The sequence below is a fragment of the Muscardinus avellanarius genome (assembly GCF_963383645.1).
Source record: "Muscardinus avellanarius genome assembly, chromosome: 15".
Lineage (NCBI taxonomy): Eukaryota > Metazoa > Chordata > Mammalia > Rodentia > Gliridae > Muscardinus > Muscardinus avellanarius.
In genome coordinates, this window is record NC_137801.1 from 44,348,400 (window position 1) to 44,370,090 (window position 21,691).

At 39.8% G+C, this 21,691-nt stretch overlaps 1 protein-coding gene across 36 annotated transcripts in view; it reads right to left on the bottom strand.

The window, feature by feature from the left end:
• Positions 1–21,691, bottom strand: part of NRXN1 (neurexin 1) — a gene marked incomplete at both ends in the record, with an annotated part of 1,249,621 nt that overhangs the window by 485,387 nt on the left and 742,543 nt on the right. For 4 of the 36 annotated variants that reach the window (XM_080711555.1, XM_080711554.1, XM_080711557.1 and 1 more), the window contains one exon: positions 11,935–12,181. The exons of the other annotated variants lie outside the window; for them this stretch is intronic. In XM_080711555.1, the coding sequence (XP_080567681.1) occupies positions 11,935–12,181 (247 nt within the window). Of the gene's footprint in view, positions 1–11,934; positions 12,182–21,691 lie in introns of those variants that run through there. 36 annotated transcript variants of the gene reach the window in all.

Here is a 21,691-nt window from a genome sequence, read left to right on the forward strand (position 1 = left end):
ATTAGTCATAAGCAATCTAGCAAATCAATATAAAATGGAAAGAATGTAATGTTTTTATTTATTTATTTATTGGTAATGGGGATGAAATCCAGGGGCATTCTACCTCTGAGCTACACCTCCAGCTCTATTTTTTTCTTTATTTTTAAATAGCGTCTCATTGAATTGCAAAGGACCTCACTAAGTAGCTGAGGCTGGTGGTGAACTGAGATCCTCCTGTCTCAGCCTTCTGAATACTGGGGTTACAAGCCTGTGCCACCATGCCCAGCCAATCTGTTTTAAAAGACTCAGAGGACAGTCCTTTTTATAGCTAACCTCAGTTGGGGGGAAGTCTGTCTAACACTTTAAGGGGCTGCAGCCATGTATTAGGTCCTGTACCAGATGTTTACTTAAAGTATACAATCTTCAGAACAACCCTAGGGAGAATACATTATATACACTATTTTACTTTTTTAAAAAAAGGAGGATCGGAGATGTTTAGAAACTTGTACAAGGCCAGTTCTTTAGTGTGTACCAACAGATCTACAAGAGTAATCCTTATCTCACAAGGAAATGAGTTTCCAGTTTCTGTGGTGCTATTTTAAGTAGAATATGTGGAATGCCAGTGAAAAAACTGTAATGAGAATTCTGATCTTCAGCTGAAAAAACAAAAATCTCTAAGTAAAATGTAACTGAGAGACTCAAAGCATTTACCATCTTTTCTAAATGTTGCTTCAATTTCCAATTTCAAAACTCATTAGAAATGAAGGGTAGAATGCTTGAATTCTTCATGTAGTCATACAATACCAAGTACATATAGAGAATGCTATTTTATTTTTTATATGTTTGACTTAATTAACACATAAATAAAATTATAATACTTAAAGTAGCTAAATTAGTAGTAAATTAGTAGATGGCCAATTGTCGTATTTTCTCTTTATCCTGCCTTAAGAACTATACATTTTATTTCACCATTTACAGAAAGATTTCTTTCACCTGAGGAGACCCGTGGCAACTATTCCTTTTAATTGTAAATCTTGGTTGCACTTGCTAATTATTCTATTATCAGAGTAAATTATCAATTTTTAGGGAATGTGTTTGCCAACTGGAATGAAAGGAGCTAATAAACATTAATAAACATCTTGAATCAATCACTCCTTTGCTCTTGATGAAGTGGTGGATATCAGGATTACTAAATTAGTCAAAACAATAAAGAAAGGCATGGGGAGAACTCTGGGTGCCCTGTGTAGTTAAGGAGTAAGAAGCCTCAAAACAAATTGAAAGATAAGGAAAATCAATAAACTTTCAGATAAATGATTTGGTGGATATTAGAGAAAGTTAATCTCAACAGTCATCTTCAGTTGGTCCATCATGAACCACTGGCATTGAAAGCTGGACAAGTAAACAACAATTACAGTGAAGATATATTATGTTTGTTGATAGTACGATGTAGGGATTAAGAGCATGGACTTCCTGCTGAGCTTGCTTGGGTTTAAACCCAAGCCAAACAATTTCAGTTTTATAAAGTGGGCTATTTATTAACTTTATTCTGCCTTGATGTTCTTATGTGTGAAATGGAAAACTAATAGTTTCCACCTTATAGAGTTTTAGTGAGGATTAAATAATTGACATTTCATTAAGAACTTAGTAGTGTACCTGGCACATAATAAGCACTAACTATGACTAATAAATACATGATGCAATTGGCTATTTCTACCATCTTCCAGAGCACTCATTCTTTCTCCGGACAGCCTTTTTTTTTTTTTTTTACTGAGGAGAATTAGAATAGTGCAGCACCCCTACAAATTAACTCACTCCCTGAGCCAAAATTTGAAGTGATATCTTCTGTAAAGAGAATTAAAATTTTAGTGTGCTTTATTAAAAAGTAAAAGCAAAGCCGGGCATGGTGGCGCATGCTTGTAATTCCTGCGCTTGGGAGGCGGAGACAGGAGTATTGCGCTGGTTCGAAACCAGCCTCCCTGTCTTAAGAGACCCTGTTTTCAAATAAAAATATAAAAATAGGTCTGGGAGTGTAGCCCGGAGGTAGAAGGGTTTCCAGGAATCCCAGTACCACCCCCCCAAAAAAAAGTAAAAGCAAAGCTTTACATTTAAAAATAAGATTACTGTGGCAAAAATTGTATTACAGGCACATACTAATAGACTATTGTTATACATGTTAGTCATTACAAAGGTACCTGAACATCAATGCTTCATAAATATACTAAACATAAGGCTTTTGTTTAGATATTTATCAGAAATCCATCAGTAGTTCTCAACTTTTGATTATGGTGTGAAGAGTTGTTCATAGGCAGCATCAAACCTCTGTCCTTCACTTAGAACATGTCCTAAGAAAAGGAGTAAGTCAAGTCCCCAAATATATACTTGCATATTTAACATGTCCAATTCACCACTTTCCTGACAGAGATTAATTTTTTATTCACTTTCTTCCATCATATGTTACTACTTTGACAATGGATATAAAAAAATGGCAGATACAGCACACTGCAGTATTGAAAATGAAAATAGGGACTTTAGGAAATGCAGGTTAGTGTTGAAATAGCATCTCTTTTCCGGCTTTGGAAACATGTCCTAAAAATCATCGACTCTCAATGATTATGAAAGCATAAATGGCTCGATATAACTAGACTTTCATAAATCAATGTATAATATATAAAAGAAGTAGGCTATTAAACAGTGGTCTGCTAACCAAGTAGAAAGTTCAGTTTCCACATTTCTCTAAATTCCCAATGGTATTTCCATTAGTCATCCTCAGTATTATTTCTCTATACCAGATTGTAACATGCTTGATCATGGAAAAGGATAACTATACATAAAGTGACATAGCTAAATAGATGAAAACTAAATTAGACTTCATCATATTAACAAATATTATAAAATTTGAAAGTGAAGTTCATGAGGAAAACTACACACTTATTTAAGATGTGCTGCTTCTGGCTCCAATAAAAGCACCTATCGGCTATTGTGAGAATATCATAATGTTAGATACCATGCTGCCCCTGAGTATAGTTTCTAGAACATCATCATGATCACTCATAGTGATGTGCTTTTATACTCTGCAACTCTCAGAATATAAAAGATCACTCAGTCATAATGCGAAATTAGGGACTTCAGAGTCCAGAATTATCTGTTTAAGAAGCATCAAAAATACCACTTCTGTTTAGTATCTCTCAATCCTTTAGTCATTTTTAAAAATATAATAATGTCTAGATGGTAACTAATAGCCACGACAGGCTGAACCACATAAATAGTGACAGGTACTATTGTCCAAAGGCAATGCAGATAAAACAACGGTGCAGAGGTGGTACCTGAATCAGTATCACTGCCTATATTTTACCACACATTAAAAAGCACTCTACATGAACATATTTGAGGTGATAGATATTATTAATCTCATTTGAACATTACACAATGTATACATGTATTGAAACATCAAAAAACTCTTAATAGATTGTAAGAGTTAGATTTTCATTTTTGGCTAATTTTATTGAAAGGGGTATCAGGGATTGAGCCCAAAGGCATTTTACTTCTGATCTACACCCTCAAGCCCTTTGTATTTTTTATTTTGAAATATAGTTTCCTTAGGTTGTCAAGGGTCTCAAATCTTGATCCTCCTGTCTCAGCTTCCAATCTGCTATGATTACAGGCCTTCACCACCACACTGGGCTAATTTTATTCTTAAGAAGCAATTTTTTGAGAACTGAATTGGAAAGTGATAATACTAAGACAAAATTCAGGTCTCCTAAATTCAAATGCAGTGAGTTTATTTTTTTAAAAAACTTTTCTCCCTTCTCATAGTGTCATGAAAAAGCAAAAGTACTGTGGCTATTATTAAATGGCCCTGGCAAAATCACCACCTCTCTAAGTCTGTTTCTCCATCAGCAAAATGATGATCATAAGTCCTGCCTGTGTTGTGATAAAGATTAAATGAGACGCTTTACCTGAAAGTAGTGTAGAAATATACACTTAGGAGATAGCTGTTTTCACTCAGTTCTACAAAATCTTTTGAAGGAATGCACTGCTGTATGATCAACAATGAAAAATCTTGCATTTTGATTTTTTTTTTTTTTTTTTTTGGTGGTACTGGGGGTGGAAGCCAGAGGCTATCTACCTCCAGGCTATACTCCCAGACCTTTTTTATGTTTTATTTGGAAACAGGTTCTCACTAAGTTGCTGAAAGCCTCACTAAGTAGATGAAAGCCTCACTAAGTAGCTGAGGCTGGCTTCGAACCTGTACGATCCTCCTGTCTCAGCCTCCCAAGCGCGGGGATTACAATAGTGCACCACCATGCCCGGCGCATTTTGGAATATTTTTAAAGGCTATTACAAATTTCTTTCTGGAGAAATATTCTATACCCCACATAGACCAAAATGTCCTAGACAAACTGATAAAATGGATTAAGTAGGGACCTTTCTTTTTCTTTCTTTCCTTTTTTTTTTTTTTTTTTGTGTGTGTGTGTGTGTGGGCTGAGATTCTACCTCCGAGCTACACCCCCAGCCCGATTTTTTATTCTTTATTTTGAAATAGTGTGTCACTAAGTTGCAGAGGGCCTCACTAAGTAAGTAGCTGAGGCTGGATGCAAACCTGGATACTCCTGTTTCAGCCTCCCAACTACTGGAATTACAAGCTTGCTCCACCACACCTGGCTAAGAAGAAGAGACCTTTCTTTTCTTTCTTTCTTTCTTTTTTTTTTGTGGTACTGGGGATGGGATTTCTACCTCCGAGGTACACTCCCAGATCTATTTTTTAAAATATTTTATTTGGAAACGGACTTACTAAGTTGCCGAGAGCCTTACTAAGTAGCTGAGGCTGACTTCGAACCTGTGCGATCCTCCTGTCTCAGCCTCCCAAGCGCAGGGATTACAAGCATGTGCCACCATGCCCATCTTAGAAAAGACCTTTCTAAGAGACATTCTTTTTTTTTTTTTATGGTACTGAGAATTGAACTCAGGGGCATTCTTTTTCCATGCAGGGTCCACTAAGTTGCCCAGGATGGCCTCAAACCTTAGATCATACTGACTCAGCCTCCCAAATACTGAGATCATAGGTACCTACCACCACACCCAGCTATTTACTAAGAGATATTTTTAGACCTAACACTGTAAGCGTGTTCTAAGCCTAAGTGAGCCACCCTTAAATACTGATTAGGACAATTGAAAAAAAGAAACCTGAATACCATCTTTGCAAAAAGAACCCCAATTACAGTATGCTTAGAATTAATAAGTCTCCAGAAAAAGTTAACAAAAGCATGATGATTTTAAGATCTACCTACTAGTAAAGGAATATTAGAACTAGAAATGATCTTAGAGGTCTGATGACCCAAGCATAAGATTGACAAAACAATATAAAAATTCATGCTCGATATTATTATTGATATTATTAAAAACTTAAACAATTATGCTTTTCACTGAAGAGAAATACACTATGATGTAGTACAAATGAGTCACTGATGGCTGACTAGGGGAAGAGTAAGAATGTTTTTCTCTATACAAATCAAATTCTGTTGCTCTGTTTTCAAAGACCAAACCTCTAATTTCGGTTAATCACCTAAAAAAGATTAACATGAACATGGTGTTCAGGTGAAAATCACAGATGAAAGTCTCTGTCCACTCTTAGAACAAAGGCTTCATGGAGAAGTATTTTAATGAAGAGGAGGATAACTTAGAAGATTTGGATTCTGTTTCCAAATGCTACTAATTTGCGGTGACCCTGGGAGGATCGAGTTTTTAGATCTCTGATGTTAGACTGATGAAATGAGAAGGACATGTTCATCAAACTTTAAAACTAAAAGAGAATTTGTGCTTAAAATGATAACTGAATTTCAGAAGTCACACAGTTAATAACTGGCAGACTGAAGACTAGAACTCAGGTCTTCTTATTTCAAGGTCTTTTATTTCCACTATACATAGCTACTCTTTGAAGACTCCTTTAATTTTTTTTAATAAAACATTTATTCAGGACCTAATATAGTCTGAGTGCTCTTCAAATTCACGATTTCGTTTGTTTTTCATGAAGATGTAACTAATTATATTTTTATTTTATGAGTTAAGAAAACATTCCTAGGAAAGATAAATAGCTGAGTGAATTTACACAATGCTAATGACAGCAATGGCCAACTTTTCACAAAGATGTTCCTGCCTCAATTATTTATACATTAGTGTAAATTTGAATCAATGTATTTCCCATCTTAAACACATTTGCAAAACAAGACTTATCTCTATTCGAAAAATAAAAGTTGTGTGTTTTATTAGAAGGAATATATGCAGCAATTTGGGAAAAATCAATTGTGCAAGGAGCTCTTCCTAGGACATTAATACTAAAATTCTTTTTTTCTTTTTTTTTTTTTTGTGGTACTGGGGTTTCTGGAAACCCTTCTACCTCCGGGCTACACTCCCAGACCTATTTTATACTTTTTTAAATTTTTTTTTTAAACAGGGTCTATTAAGCAGGCTTCAAACCTGCGCAATCCTCCTGTCTCCGCCTCCCAAGCACAGGGATTACAAGTACGCGCCACCACGCCCGGTTTAATACTAAAATTCTATAAAAAGGCCAGACATGGTGGTGCACACCTATAATCCCACTTCCCAGGAGGCTGGAAAATTGTAGGTTTGAAGCCAGCCTCAGCAAGTTAGGGAGATCTCTGGACCTTTCTGTGTAGCAAAAGAACCTGCTTCAAAATAAAAAATAAAAAGGGTAGGACTGTAGTTCTGAAATAGAATGCCCTTGTGGGCAATCCTCAACACAGTAAATAAATAAATAAATAAATAAAGCAAATAAAATTCTCTATTTTGATATTCTTGTGTGTGTGTGTGTGTGTGTGTGTGTGTGTGTGTGTGTGTGTGTGTGTGTGACTGGAGATTGAACTCAGGGACATTCTATCTCTAAGCTACACCGCTCTATTTTATTTTTTTAATTTTGAAGCAGGGTCTCACTAAAGTTGAAGAGAGCCTCAAAAGTTGCTGAAGCTGGCCGCAAACCTTTATCCTCCTATCTCAGCCTCCCAAGTACTAGAATTGCAATCACGTGCAATCACACCCAGCTCCTATTTTGATATACTTATTGGGTAGTTTTATGTTAAGTCCAAGATGATTGCTACATCCACATGAACTTCATTTTTAAAAATTTATGTGTAGAGATAAAGTATTTTTAAAAAGATGTTTTGTTTAAGGATTAACTTCTTCTAATAATAGCGTTGATTTTTAGAACTAAGTTATAAACTTCTTCATTAGTGGGTTGGCTCTCCTTCCCTCCCCCTCCCTCCATTATTTCCATTATTCTCTGGCTATCCATGGTACCTGGCACACAAACAGCAAAACATGTCCACAAGAAGCATTTTTAATACAATTACTGAATGAATGAATGAACAATCTAAGAATTATATTAAAGTTTCAGGCAACCAAATTACTCTGGAGTGCCAGAATTACTTAGATCATGATTGTTTCAAAGATTCTTACAGAAAAACTCCCTAGCCATCTTGTTCAAAACAGCATTTTAATGACATAAATTTTTGTTGAAGAAGCCAATCGAAGGCTGGACATGGTAACACACAACTGTAATTCCAGTATTTCGGAGGTTGAGACAAGAAGAATCTCAGCAACTTAGGGACATTCTACTTCAAAATTTAAAAATAAATAAATAAAGGGCTAGGGTGTAACTCAGAGGTAGAATGCTCCTGGTTAAAATCCCCAGTACCAAAACAATAAAATAAGAAGCTCATAGAAACACAGAATACCAATGCCTATTTCAGCAGAATACTGAGAGTAAAAAATGTTCCTGCTCAAACATAGAAATCAATTACCAGAATAGTTAACTATTTCTTCAATACAGAGTATACTATGAAATGTTTTGTGAAACCTCTGGGTTGCTACACAAAAGAGCACAGAAATTCCAACCTCCTACCTCTTACAAAAACAACAGAACAACAAAAATCTCCTCAGCAGAATCAATGAAGTGACCCATAGGACACCTTGAGGTGCCATCAGCCTTCATCACAGTGTGCATTACTGTTAATACAGGCTGGAAGCAAAGCTCTGGGCCTTAATCCTTGTAATGATTTCTACTCCCAGAGATCAGCCATTAAACCACATGAAGGATCCTCTCAGTTCTAGTTTAAAAATCTTTGAGCTCCTGCACTTGCTCTGGGCTATGGGCCATAAAGCTTTGATTCTAATTCCTCTTTGACCATGATCAGAGATCTGGGTCCATGTTTTGGCCCATCTATGATATGCCTCAGTAGCCTTAACAAGAAAAATGCTACTCAAACTCTTCAAAACTACTGAAAGTGCCCCGGAAAGAATAACATTCTATTTTCAACAAATAATTATTATCCTTATTAGTAACAGCACTGGGGAACTTCAAATACAAAACACACACACACACACACACACACACACACACTTTTAAAATGTGTTAATGTTTCTTTGTGGAAAAACCCTTTTGCCCTTTAATAGTATAAACTCATTAGAAAAATATAATTTCTGGAGTTCATATCTGTGGGAGGAGAAGGGCTGGCAACAGTGTGCTCAGATCTGTGATGGCTTTCTCCTTTTCTCTCTTAGGTACTGAGAGGCTCTGAGATAATTTTCTAAAGTATGCAGAGCAGAGGTACTTAGGAGAGCCTGCGCTGAGCTGGGAACCTGAGCAATGCGCTGACATCATCCTATGCTCGGCACATATGGCACATCACAAAAGCAGCACTGGCTGAGCACACCGGTCTATTCTGGACTCTTGGCTGCTTTAATTACAAGCAAGCTTGCTTCTTGTCATTTACAGTCAGTTCTCTATTTATTTAACTAGGAAAAATATTTTTTCCATAAAGGTAGTTTCACCATTTATGTTCTCAAATGCATGCAAAGTAAAGTAGGACCCTGCAGTGTTCTCAAAACCTGCTTCTCATATATCTGTACTTAAAAAAAAAAAAAACCTCATCATAATCGCTGCAACTGGGTCAGCTTGCACAAAGACACTCTGGGTAGCCATGAGCTCTCTCTGCACCCTGCAAACCTTGTAAGTGACACCTCATAATAGTGCAAATGAAGCATAGCATGATGAGAAAATGAAAAAGGATGAACCTGGATAGTCAACCCAGCAGTTTTCAAAACATAGGAGACTCAATTTTAGTCCCCAAAATCTACCACACATGATTTTTCTTTTATACATTAAAGCATATACATATATTCCCTATTAGAATAAAAAATAATGTTTTATGACTGTTGGGGATTCAAATACAATCAAACACACTTGTTGGTTTGTTCATTTACACATCTCAGATTTTGAACTAAACCTCATTTTTACCTGCCTGATTTTCTGCTAGGAATTTATCATATTGTCATTTATCTTTGTGTTTTCTTTTTACCCCCCATCTATTAGGTTTAAACATTCTTTCCTGGTGAGCCCTGTGTCCCAATAATTAGCTAAATATTCAGGCAGCTTATTGACCTAACAAATTCAGCCTCACCTTTTTTTTTATTAGGTCCCTTTTAGGCCATCGCCCTGCCTGCCCACCTCTCCACCCTCTGCCCTTCCACCTGGCCCTCATTCTCCATCCTTCAACAACACAAGCTTATTTTTCATTCCAATGGTCCTAGATTGTTCTCTTTAGAGTTAATTCTATCTTTTCAAAGAAGGGAAGGAAAGAAGTATGAAAAATTAACAGCAGGGCTTTTCTTTGGTGAGGGCTGGCTCCTGACAGGCAAGTTTGCTTCTGTGATTAAAAAGAGAGGGGAAGAAGAGGGGCAGCCCTTTTCCACAGAGTGCAGGAGGTTGGGGAGAGTTTTCTAAACAAATAAAACTGACTGTACAGTAGACCCTAGGAAAGAAAGTTCTCTAACCAAAAAGAATACTACCAACACTCTTTTTGTCTCCACTATTTTCTGATATTTTCTCTTTTCCAGAGATGGATGAGCCAGATTTTTTCATTAATACACAGAAAATGTGTATTAAAGTTTCTTCTGGGGGAAAAGAAATGTTTGTAAAGACCAACAGAAGGTGACCACCTGGGGCTGAAGCTGCCCTGGCAAAAGGAAAGGAGAGCTCAATTCTGCCTCAGGGCCTCTTATCATCCCTTCTCCACAGGCACTTTACCCATTCAGCTTCCTCCCCCTGGGAGAGAGGCTGAGCCCTACAAAAGAAGTTAATCTGCATATGAGATTATTACCCAAATGCTACTCTCTGGTACAATTAGATGCCCCATCTCCTTGAATACCCCCATCTGCTCACTGCACCCACCCCCCACCCACACTCTGTCTGCCCCTCCAGCACCTTGGCTCTCCTCCCTCCCACAGGACTCACACAATTCTGTCTGGCAGCCTTTAAGAACTGCACCCAGGTAAATAAATGGAGCAACAAGCTCCTAGAATCCTGTGGTGAGAGCATGAGCTCTTGACTGTTTCAGTGGGTTCAGTTTGAGGCATCCCTCCTGTCTTCACGTTAGCCACTTTTAAGACTCTTCCTGGGAGAAAAGTAGGAGAAGGAGGAAAGGAACCAATTCTTAGGACCCAGAGAAGTGTTTCATTATTCTACTCCCAAAAAGAGGTTGTCTGGGCACCTTGGCCGCTCTTTAGTTAGCTTATGCATTAACTTCTCAAATCTAAAGTCAATTGTTCTCAGGTGGGAAGACTATCCTTCCTTCGTCCCACCTGCAGCTAATTGCTCAGGGGATATTATCACAGGAAAAGGGCACAGGATTCAGAGCTGAAGGTGAATGTGCCTTACGAGAAAGAGGTGGAAAATGGGTAGAACTTTCACCCTGCTTTGTAAATGAGTGTGGTCTATTCTGGGGAAAAGAAATACTGGTAGTGGACAAAGACTAACCCATGGGAAAGAAGAAGCTTGATTTTTATTTTTATTTTTTGGCAATTCAGGTTATCTGAAATAAGCATTTGCTCAAAGATGAGAGGAACCCGGCTCACATTTGTGGCCACTCTGAAGAAGGAACCCACTTATTCAAGGTAGTTCTTTACACTCTATTCTTTACAAAGGAACTGTGCATTGGGCGGATGGCTTCCCTCTGCTCTAACTTCCCCTCCATGCAGATCTCCTGGCTTATCCCAGAAAGCAGGGGCTCACTGGCCCTTAGAGAAAAGAACTAAATACAGAGGAAGGGGGAAGCAGGACCTTTCTTATTCCAATACCCTGCAGAGAAGACTTCTGGGAGATGGAGCCCAGCCCTTTTCTGTTCCATTTAGAATAGCACTCAACCTAATCACCAAGAAAGGATGTATATAAACAGGAAGTGGGTGGGAGAGGAATGGTGTCCAGAAGTCCCCTCTGTGCCTGGTAGGTGTTGGCCAGCATTGGAGATGGTGCCTCAGTTACCCTAAGGGAAGAGTAGGGGTAGAAGGGACTGGCCTCCTGTGGAGCGAGTTCCCGGACCGACTCTCTGTGCAGTTGGAGCGTTGTTTGGAACCAGACTGGTTGATAGAATCTCTCTCTTCCCGAGCGAGGCCCGGGAAGATGGGCAGGAGGTGGGGCAGCACTTAGAGCACAGACAAAAGGTGCTGCAGAACCCTTGGTCCCTGGCGCTCACTCCCTCGGCCGAGAGTGGCGCCCCATCTGGCCACTGAGTGACCTTCTAGAGAGTGACGCCCGCTTCCCTCGGGGCCAGCGCCCAGTCCTGGCTGGTCCTTTAATGGGTGTCCAGATCTCTCTCTCTCTCTCTCTCTCTCTCTCTCTCTCTCTCTCTCTCTCTCTCTCTCTCTCTCTCTGCAAGCACATCTACACAGAACGCCCCTCCCACTCCTCACCACCAACCCTGCGATGCCTTCCCCCATCCCCTTCTATTGTCTTCAAAGAGATAAGTGGCTCCCACCAAGCACACCCAAATGCACCCCCCTTCTCTCCAGCTTCCATTTCTCCAAGCCTAAGAGGCCCAGAAGCGAGTGCATGGTTTCAGGGGGAAGCAAAAGGTAACCCGCAAGAACTTGGCATCGCAGACCCACCGTGTCCGCCTCGCAAGGATGCCGGTGACCTGTAGATTGCAATAGGCACTGAATGATGCTTGCTGCCATGGAAATGGTGGATGTGGTGTGCTCCCAAACTGGACGCCCCCCATGCAAATCCTAGGAGGCCGCTGAGGGTGAGCGGGACTATCCAGAGCAGGGCCAGGCGCCCCCCAGCGCCGCCGCCGCTGCCGCCGCCCCCAGACGAGCCCAGCTCGGCGCTGCACCGGAGTATCCTCGGGTACATGGCGGGGCGCCCGCCGAGGGGAGGCTGCCGCGGGAGGCAAAGTTTCGGGCGCGAGGAGAGGGCTCCGGGGAGCGGGCGGCGCGGGGCGGGCTGTGGGGCGACCGCCTCACCGCAGCCGGGCACCCATCCTCTCCCTCCTTTGGACAGTCTTCTCGAGGTCCTGGAGTCTGTCGTGCCCTGCACCCCAAACAATCCGAAACATAGCCGAGTCTAGTGCAGTCGACGGGGGCCTGTCCGGAAAGGCAGCCCTGGGGGAGAACAAGCGCGGAGAGGGTGTCTGTTCCCAGATTTCCAGGGCTCCAGGTTCTCCAGGGATACTCCCAAGGAGTTTCGGGCGAGAGTGCGTGCCAGAGGGGTGGGAAGCCGAGAAATTGTTTAAAGCTCCTCCTGGAGGGTCCTCACTTCTACATGACAGCCATCCACCAGGAATCCACTAGATAAATCCATTTAGCATTGTGTGTGGGAACTGGAGAGGCCACTTCGCCGGCCCAACCTCCTTTCAAGGGAGCAGCAGACCCCATGGAATCGAGGCGCCCCCTCCCTCCATCCAGCCTCGGCCGGCTCTCCGGCTCGCGCCAGCCTTCCCCGGGCAACGCGCAGAGCAGCGGCGCGCATCGCCTGCTCCCGAGGCCGTCCGCGCCCGCCGCCCCGACACTCACGCCGGCGAGGGGTTCCGAGGAGGAGTGCACCCTTAGGAAGCAAGAGGGATCCGGCGGGGGAAGGGCAGCTGAGAAAAAGCGGCGGCAGACGGAGTGTGTGTTGTGTGTGTGGAGAGAAGGGGGGTGGGAGGATAAAGAAAAGGAGGAGGAAAAAAAAAACAGAAAAGAAAAGAAAAAGAAAAGAAAACCACACGCGAAGCGAAGCCAGGGGCTCTATGCAAATCTGCAGTCTCCAAACAGCAAATCACCGACGCTGGGATGCAATGCAGAGGACGAGCCTATGTAACGAGGGAGGCTGGTCTAGATTCCCACAGAATCGCTCTGCTTTGCCTCTCCCTCGCATTCTCTACACATCAAAGGGACACGTGTACTGCGATGAGGGGACACCTAAGAGGCAACTCTCCCTCCTCAGCCAGGTGATCGCGCTGCCAGAATCACAAAGGTAGCCGCACCTTCCCCTGCCCCTATGGTTTAGAAGTAGCAAGGGTCCTGAGAGCTCTTACAAGAGGAAGAATTCGGCTTTTATTGTGCCAAACTTATTCTACCAAGTATTCAAACCCAAACGGCTCAATGAGGCTTGACACCATCTACTCAGTAACAGGTTTGTATGACCTGTTAATCACACACAGCACCCAGGACAGAGTGCTTCCCACTACAAAATCCTATCATCTAAGACTTGCGGAGGTTCAGGAGACCAAAATTCACAAGAAGGAAAAGGAATGAGTAAATCTGCAAGCCTAAGAGGTAGAAAAAGGGAGAATGGAAAAAGAAACAGAAGTGGTGTGAGTGAAATCACTTACATTCGGGATATTTAAGAACTCTCAAGATCCCAGCAGGAATGATTCTTTACAAAGGTGAAATTCTGCTTTTCTCTCATTCTGTGTCCTAGGGAAAATAGCATCAGAGAGCCAAAATTCCTAACTCTGTTACAACCAAGGGAAAGGCAGCATTTATATTGTTGGCAGAACACAGTATTTTAAACTAGAAGCTGTGTTTCCCAGGTTATTAGCAAAGCCATCACATACAGGCAAGTAGAAATCTAATAATCAAAATAGATTAAGCAAGTCCAGTTCAGATCTGGACAATGACTGAAACCTTCTCCAGGTTTCCCAAAGACATTAAAAATGATACCATGTTAAGCTGGGTGTGGTGGCACAGACTTGGAGGCTCAGCCCAGAAGATATGGGTTCACACCAGCCTCAGCTATTTAGTGAGGCTAAACTGCAACTTAGTGAGACCCTATTTTAAAAAAATAAAGAACAAAAAATCGAGCTGGGGGTTTAACTACAATGTAGAATACCCCTAGGTTCAATCCCAGAACTGAAAAAGAAAAAAATAAAGATATCATGTCTGGTAACTGGACATTTTTGCTCTTTATTACTATTTAAAGACAAAGAGAATGCCGGGCATGGTGGCACATGCTTGTAATCCCCGCACTTGGCAGGCGGAGACAGGAGGATTGCCCAGGTTCAAAGCCAGCCTCAGCTATTTAGTGAGGCTCTGTTTCCAAACAAAATATAAAATGGGTCTGGGAGTAAAGCCTGGAGGTAGAAAGCCTCTGGGTTCCACCCCCAGTACCACCAAAAAAAAAAAAAAAAAAAATAATAATAATAATAATAATAATAAATATAAAAATAAATAAAGACAAAGAGAAACTACTCTGAACATAAGCTCCTTGCCATCTATATAATCTGTTTTCAAACAAGCACAAAGTCTTGCATTGAAAATAAATTAATTCTAGGAGAATTTCTTTCAGGTCACCCATTCACCCAAATAACCATTGGGACTTACTTGTGTGTTGCTTACCCACTATATGAACAGTACCCACAGGCTCCAAATCAAATCAACCCAATATCTCTTATTTTTCTCAAAAGTATATTTGATTTCATTGAAAAGACAAAATTTCAGTTGTTCATTAAATGAATTTGTTTAGCCTTGCTAGAGAAGCCACTTGTTTCTCTCTCTCTCTCTCTCTCTCTCTCTCTCTCTCTCTCTCTCTCTCTCTCTCTGTGTGTGTGTGTGTGTGTGTGTGTGTGTGTGTGTGTGTCTGTATATGTATTGTACTGGGGTTGAACCCAAGGGCATTCTACCTCTGAGCTATATATATATACCGTTAACTCTATTGTACTATATTAAGTTGTGGAGGGCCTCACTAAGTTGCAGAAGCTGGCCATGAACCTTTGATCCTTCTCTCTCAGCCTCCAAGTACTGGGCCCACAGGTGTGTGCTATCACTCGCAGCTTTGCTTTTATCTATTTTAAGCAGCCATGTTTCTCCAGCTCCCACAGCAGCTCAAGGACCAATAGAATTCTAGCATCTTCCACTGTGTATTGTTCCTACTGTGCCCTTGTCCTGCCATTTCCTCTCGTTATTATTATAATGTGTATTTTAATCTACTAATAAGAGTCATATTTACTTTTAAGACAGAAAGTAGAGTATCCAAAGGGAAAGCGAAATCATCCCTCATGTTTCCAAGAGGACTGATCCCTATTCTTTCTGAGTTTAACAATTCACAGTGTAAGCATGGTCAGAGAACCACATTAGGAGTTAGGAGATCTGTGACACGTTCCTGGCACAACCATTTACTGCTTATGTCACATTACTTAACTTCTCCCAGAACCTTAGTGGCTTACCTTGCAAAATAGTCATGTTCCTATCTTTCTTAACAATTCCATAGGGCAGGAAAGATATAATGTAATATTTAATGTTATTTAAAAATATCAAGTGACCTCTACAATTGAACCATTACATCTTTCCTTCCATAAGGCTATAACATATTTGAATTGATTAGCATATACAATACTCTGAGTTCCCTTCCATCTATATGGAATGGGAAGCATTGCATTGTTCTCCAACAGTCTCCTAAATGGTGTATTCTGTCTTTCCCTTTTCAACTATATGGTAGATTCCTGATAGGGATAGGAAGCAAGTCTTCATCTGTACTCCCTCTAGTGCCCAACATATGTGGAACATAAGTTAATCTCTTGATACATACAGCTCAGTTCTCATTATTCTCAGTAGTTATGGTCTATAAAGACACTGAGCTCTGAATTCACAAATATTAAACTATTGTTGCTAGGGAGAAATACAGAGTTAAGTTCTTGTGCCTTTCTGGCTACAACATTTTGATCAACTGATTAATATATAACTTTATCTTCTTTATATTTTTGTTTACTACCTTATTTTATGAGCATTGAAGTCATGAGCAGTAGCACGTTAACTTATGCCCGAATGAAGCTTACCTAGCAGTTGTATTTTCTCTATAAAGCATATTACAGCCTCTCTCACTTAGAAACATTAGATAGCATTTCAGCATTATGCTTAAGTGCTATTTTATTTATTTATTTATTTTGGTGGTACTGGGGGTGGAACCCAGAGGCTTTCTACTTCTGGGCTATACTCCCAGACCCATTTTATATTTTGTTTGGAAACAGGGTCTCACTAAGTTGCTGAGAGCCTCACTAAGTAGCTGAGGCTGGCTTCGAACCCGCGCAATCCTCCAAGCGCAGGTATTACAAGCGTACACCACCATGCCCAGCTTAATTGCTATTTTAAACAGAAAAATCAGTAACGAAGAGCATGAAAATTTAGAGTGTGGTAGTAAATGAACAGCAACTAGAGCACTTGTCTAAGGTGTAAGAGCTGAAGCAAGATACCACCTAGTTCGATCATGGCTGGGAACATGTGTCAGGAACTCAACCTTTCACCATTCTCTGCATGTCTGCTAATGACTGCCAAAGTGTCACAGGTATTAACTTTGGGGACAGAAATACATTTCAGCATTTAGCAAGGAGAGGAAGTGAATTCATATCTTTGCATAAGGAGAATCTACCATATTTTCTTTATCTTGATTACTAGGAAATGATGGGACAAGGTTTTTGGAGAGCAATTTTTATGAATTAAAGCCCCTATGAAGAGAATAGGTATGGAAGGTTCTGATGATCTTTCCCAAGAGTCTGCAGTGAAGAAGAGTCTTCACTAGACTCTAGATGTTAATTTTACTGGAGTCTCAGGAGCTACAGAAGAAATATTTATGGCTGCCTTGAAAGAAGAAACTGTAGCTGTAATATTTCAGGCAGATGTCTGGGCACCTTTGCAAAACTTAGGAGGTTCTGGGTGGATGCAGAGCTGCCGGTGCTTCAATATTTGTTATAAATGGTGGTAATTTTAGAGAACAAGGAGCAATTCTTTGTCCATATAGTGGAGAAAAGTTTTATGGATAAACACAGGCCTAATCTGGGTGAAGCAAATAAAACTTGTGCTTACTCTTTCACTCGTGTCTCTTCAGCAGTCCAGTCCTTGGTACTGAGAAACTGAGACAGCCTCTCATTAATTGCTCTTAGATGAGCCAAGACTTTATTGGAGGGGACACTATGTTCAGCTACTTGTAACTTATTCTTAAATATTTCGGCATAGAGAGTGTGATATAACTGTGTAGTAGTGTTATTTTGTACTTTGTATTCATCAGGAATTTTCTTTTCCTTTTTATATTTTTCTTTTAAGAGGCAGGGTATCCTACATTGCCCAGGCTGGCCTCAAATTCCTGGACTTAAGCAATCCTCCTGCCTCAGATTGCTGAGTAAACTATGATTATCAGTGTGTACCACCATATTCAGCTCTTCATCAGGAGTGTGTGTGTGTGTCTTCATCAGGAGTGTGTGTGTGTGTGTGTGTGTGTGTGTGTGTGTGTGTGGTATGGGGAATGGAAATCAGGGGCATTCTACCTTCAAACTACACCCCCAACCCTTTTTTTTATTCTTTATTTTGAAACAGGATCTCACTGAGTTGTGGAGGACCTCACTAAGTAGCAGAGGCTGGCTGTGAATCCTGGTCCTCCTGTCTCAGAGCCCAGATTGCTGGATTACAAGTATGCTCCACCAAGCCCAGCTTTTCATCAGGAATTTATGGTCTAACATTTCAGAATGACAGAAGTCAGAGGTGGCTTCTAGAAGTTAGGGGCCTATTACCATCCCCATCATGATGTGGTTTTGTTCATTAGTTAGAATGTATATTGGAAAACAGTATCAGTATCACTGGGGAAATTAATGTCTTGTCAATTGGTGTAATTGGAGGTTAGGAATAAGTTATCTTGATTTAAATCATTAATATGCAACATTATGAATTAGCCAAATCTTTTATAGAAGATACATTTCACTTCTACTTCAATAACTTGTGTAAATCTCAGAGGCTTCTTGCCTGTTACTATGAGGAATAGTGCCAAAATAATAGTAAGAACTAACACTTACATTTAAAACTTTCAGAGTACAACTGCAATAACAGTATTTATTCATTTAGAATTACCAAATGATATAAGATAGGTACAAGTATTGATTCATAACAACTCACAGTTATCTAATTCTCAGAGACAGGTAACTAAATGCTGTCAATATTTCAATATTGTCATATTTGCTAAAGCAAAAAAACTTTTTGCTAGCTTTCAGGCTTCTAAAAAGTCAAGTAGCTGAATTTCAAACTTTCAGAACAGTTATAAAATGTTGTACCTACTAGCTGAGCATGGTAGCACATGTCTGTAATCCTAGTACTTGAGAGACTAAGACAGGAGGATTACAGGTTCAAAGCCACTCCTAGCAATTTAGTGAGACCCTCAGCAACTTAGTGAGACCCTATTTCAGAATTAAATACAAAAAAGGGCTGGGGTGTAACTTGGAAGAAGAATGCCCCTAGGTTCAATTTCCAGTGCAAAAAAAAAATATTGCCTAAGAAGCTATGCCTACTTATTGATAAATGTCTGTTTCTGTAAAAGAAGTTTGCCCAAGTCTTGCATTCATTATGACCTGCACTTGTGGAAACTCTTGCCTCTAACAACTATGACTGCTTACATCTACCTAAAAAATTTATAGTTGTTTAAGCTAAAGTGTTGTAAGTCAACTTCAAACAAGAACACAGGTGGCCTAAGTTAGAAAACAGAACAAAGAAATGTGAGATGAGTTTGGAAGTTCAGGGGCAAAAACAAAACAAAACAAAGTAAAGAAGACAGAAGAGGAGAGTGTGGAAGAGGGGATTTGTGAAGATATGGAAAAGAACTGGCCATTTCCAATTACTTTTTCATCTTCCAAAATCAACTCTCCTGTCTCAAGGCATAGGATGGCTGTCAGGCCCACACTTTCAACCTTTTCATGTTTTTCTTGAGCTTATTTAGAAATCCTTGCAGCTCAGTATCAAGCTTTCTAAATAGAAAAGTAGACACTAAAAGCAGCAGAGGGGAAGTATATTAAAACCCACAGGCAGCACTAATCTTTTAAAAATTAAAAACAAAGAAAGTGTCAGTCTTGTATTTTGCATTTCTACTGATGTAGCATAAAGGAAAGGCAGGAAGACCCCTCTTTTCCATATACCTATATTTTTAGTTAGGACTGAGAGAGTAAAGGGGGAGAGACTGGGAAGGTGTGGTCTGTGAGAGCTGTAAAGACAAACGCAGGTCCTCTTAACTTTCTCCTATTGTAGGTCCTTATGAGTATTCAGAGAAAAGATCAGAAGAGTGTATGGAGACGGGCATGGTGGCGCACGCTTGTAATCCCAGCATTTGAGAGGCTGAAATCAGAAGATCATGGTTTGTGGACAGCCTCAGCTACTTAGTGAGGCCCTTTGCAACTCAGTGAGACCCGGTTTCAAAATAAAGTATAAAACATAGGGAAGGGTGGTATAGCTCAGAGGTCGAATGCCCTGGGTTCCATCCCTAAAAAAAAAAAAAAAAAAAAAAAAAAAAAAAAAGAGTTTGCGGGGGGTGGGGGGCAGGTCAGGGCTAAAAAGATCCTTGGAAATATCCTGCAATCCCTTTATTATTCAATGATGAACTTGTGTTACAGAAAGTCAGGTCTATTCTTGACATGTTTATATATCTGGAAGTGTACTTTCATCTCCCAGCACTGATAATCCAGTCATAGATATAAATTGGTGAATTCAGTCAATTTTACTTTGACTTAAAGGAGTCCACAGTTATATAAATCAAGGGAAATGGTGGGAACTCAGTATGAGCCAACATGATACCCAATTTACACAAATTCAGTTAAAGCCTGAGCATGTCTTTTGAGTTTGTAAAACATGAATAGATTGATTCAAGTCAAGGTTAGCTGTATTTAAGAGTGGGGTATTTTTATGATCTCTATCTTTCTTTGGTCTGATTTAAGAAAAAAATGTCATTTATGATATCCTGCCTAAAACTTGGTATACAAAGTCACAGAGACTTAGCTATGAATATAAGTATTGTGGGAGCCCAGCATAATGGTGAATACCTGAAATTATAATACTTGGGAGGCTAAGACAGAAGGATCACAGATTTGAGGCCAGCCTCAACAATTTAGCAAGATTTTCAACAATTTAGTGAAAATAAATAAAAATAAATAAATAATAAATAAAATAAAAATGAAAAGGGGGATAGAGCTCAGAGGTGTAAACCCCTGGGTTCAATCATTAGTACAAAAAAAATACTGTGGGTATTACTTGGGCATCAACCATGCCATCTTTCACTTAAAGACACCATGTATTGTTTATCTAGTTGTCTTAACAAACCTGTTCTGTTTGACCAACCGTTTCACAACTCCAGGCTTATTCAATGTGAGTATGTTCACAGCCTAGTGGAGGGGCACAGAGCTGGAGTGCCAGGATGTGAGCTTGAGTTTAAATTCCATCATTGTCATGGATGTGATATTGAGTATAATGGTTCTTTGCCCTGTTTCCTCATCTGTAAAATGATTATAACACGGTCTATAATGGAATTAGAACCATTTCTAAGATATATTAAGCACTTCATAAATAAAAGTTATTACCCTTTACTCATAGGTACATATTGTAGTGATATGCTAAAGACCTAAAGATAAGGTGATGTGATGTGGTGTATACTTTAGCCCTATTCTCAACTCTCCCCACGCTCTCACAATCTGTGGTCCGCAAAATTCAGTGTTGCAGGGGAACAACTAGAAGGTCTGTTCCGGTTAAATCACAGATTGCTTTGTTTTTGATCCTCTTAATCTTTTGAGGATGTTAGTATCTGCATTTCTAACAGGTTCCCAGTTGAATTGCCCAGGAAATAAGATCTGAAGAAGCACCACTCGGTCAGAATGGCAAGGTTTTGACACAGGTAATAAATACCTGAGATGCTACTTACCAACTATCTCCCATCCTTTTAGCCTATAAATTACAGCCAGTTCATTATACCCTAAGCATGGGCTCTAGCATTGTTTCCATTTCTCTTCTTTACAGCTATCATTGAAAACCTCAAAATGCATATCATATATACCTACTTGTCTTCTATACCATAAAACTATAAATTTACTTTACTCTGTTTGGAAGCCCCCAATTGATTTTCTTTCCTCCTTTGCATTTGAGCCATGTTTTGGTGAGCAGAAATGGAGATACCACACTAGAGTTCAGTTCTGCTTCTGCCACTATTATGCTAGCTATGTAGCCCTCGAAAGGTTATTTATATTCAATTTTCCCATCTGTTAAGGGGACCAATAATTATAGGACTATTGTGAGAATTAAATAAGTTAGCATATGTAAAACATTTAGAATAGAATAAGGCCTACATAATGAATATGGCATATATATACATATATGTGGATGTATGTGCTAATATATATACTATATATGAATATGCATATAAAAATACACATATGCTAGCTTTGTTGTTGTTTACAATGGGTAATTCTTTCTTCTTTATAGCAGAGAGAAAATAAACATCAACTTATGATAATAGCTATTGTCAAATAAAACCTAACACTCTTAATCTGCATAATCAATTGCCATAATAAAAGAAAGAAGTTTCTTCTAGGTTTTGGCATACAGTCTGACCAGCGACTGCTATAGGAAAGATCAATGTCATAAAATGATA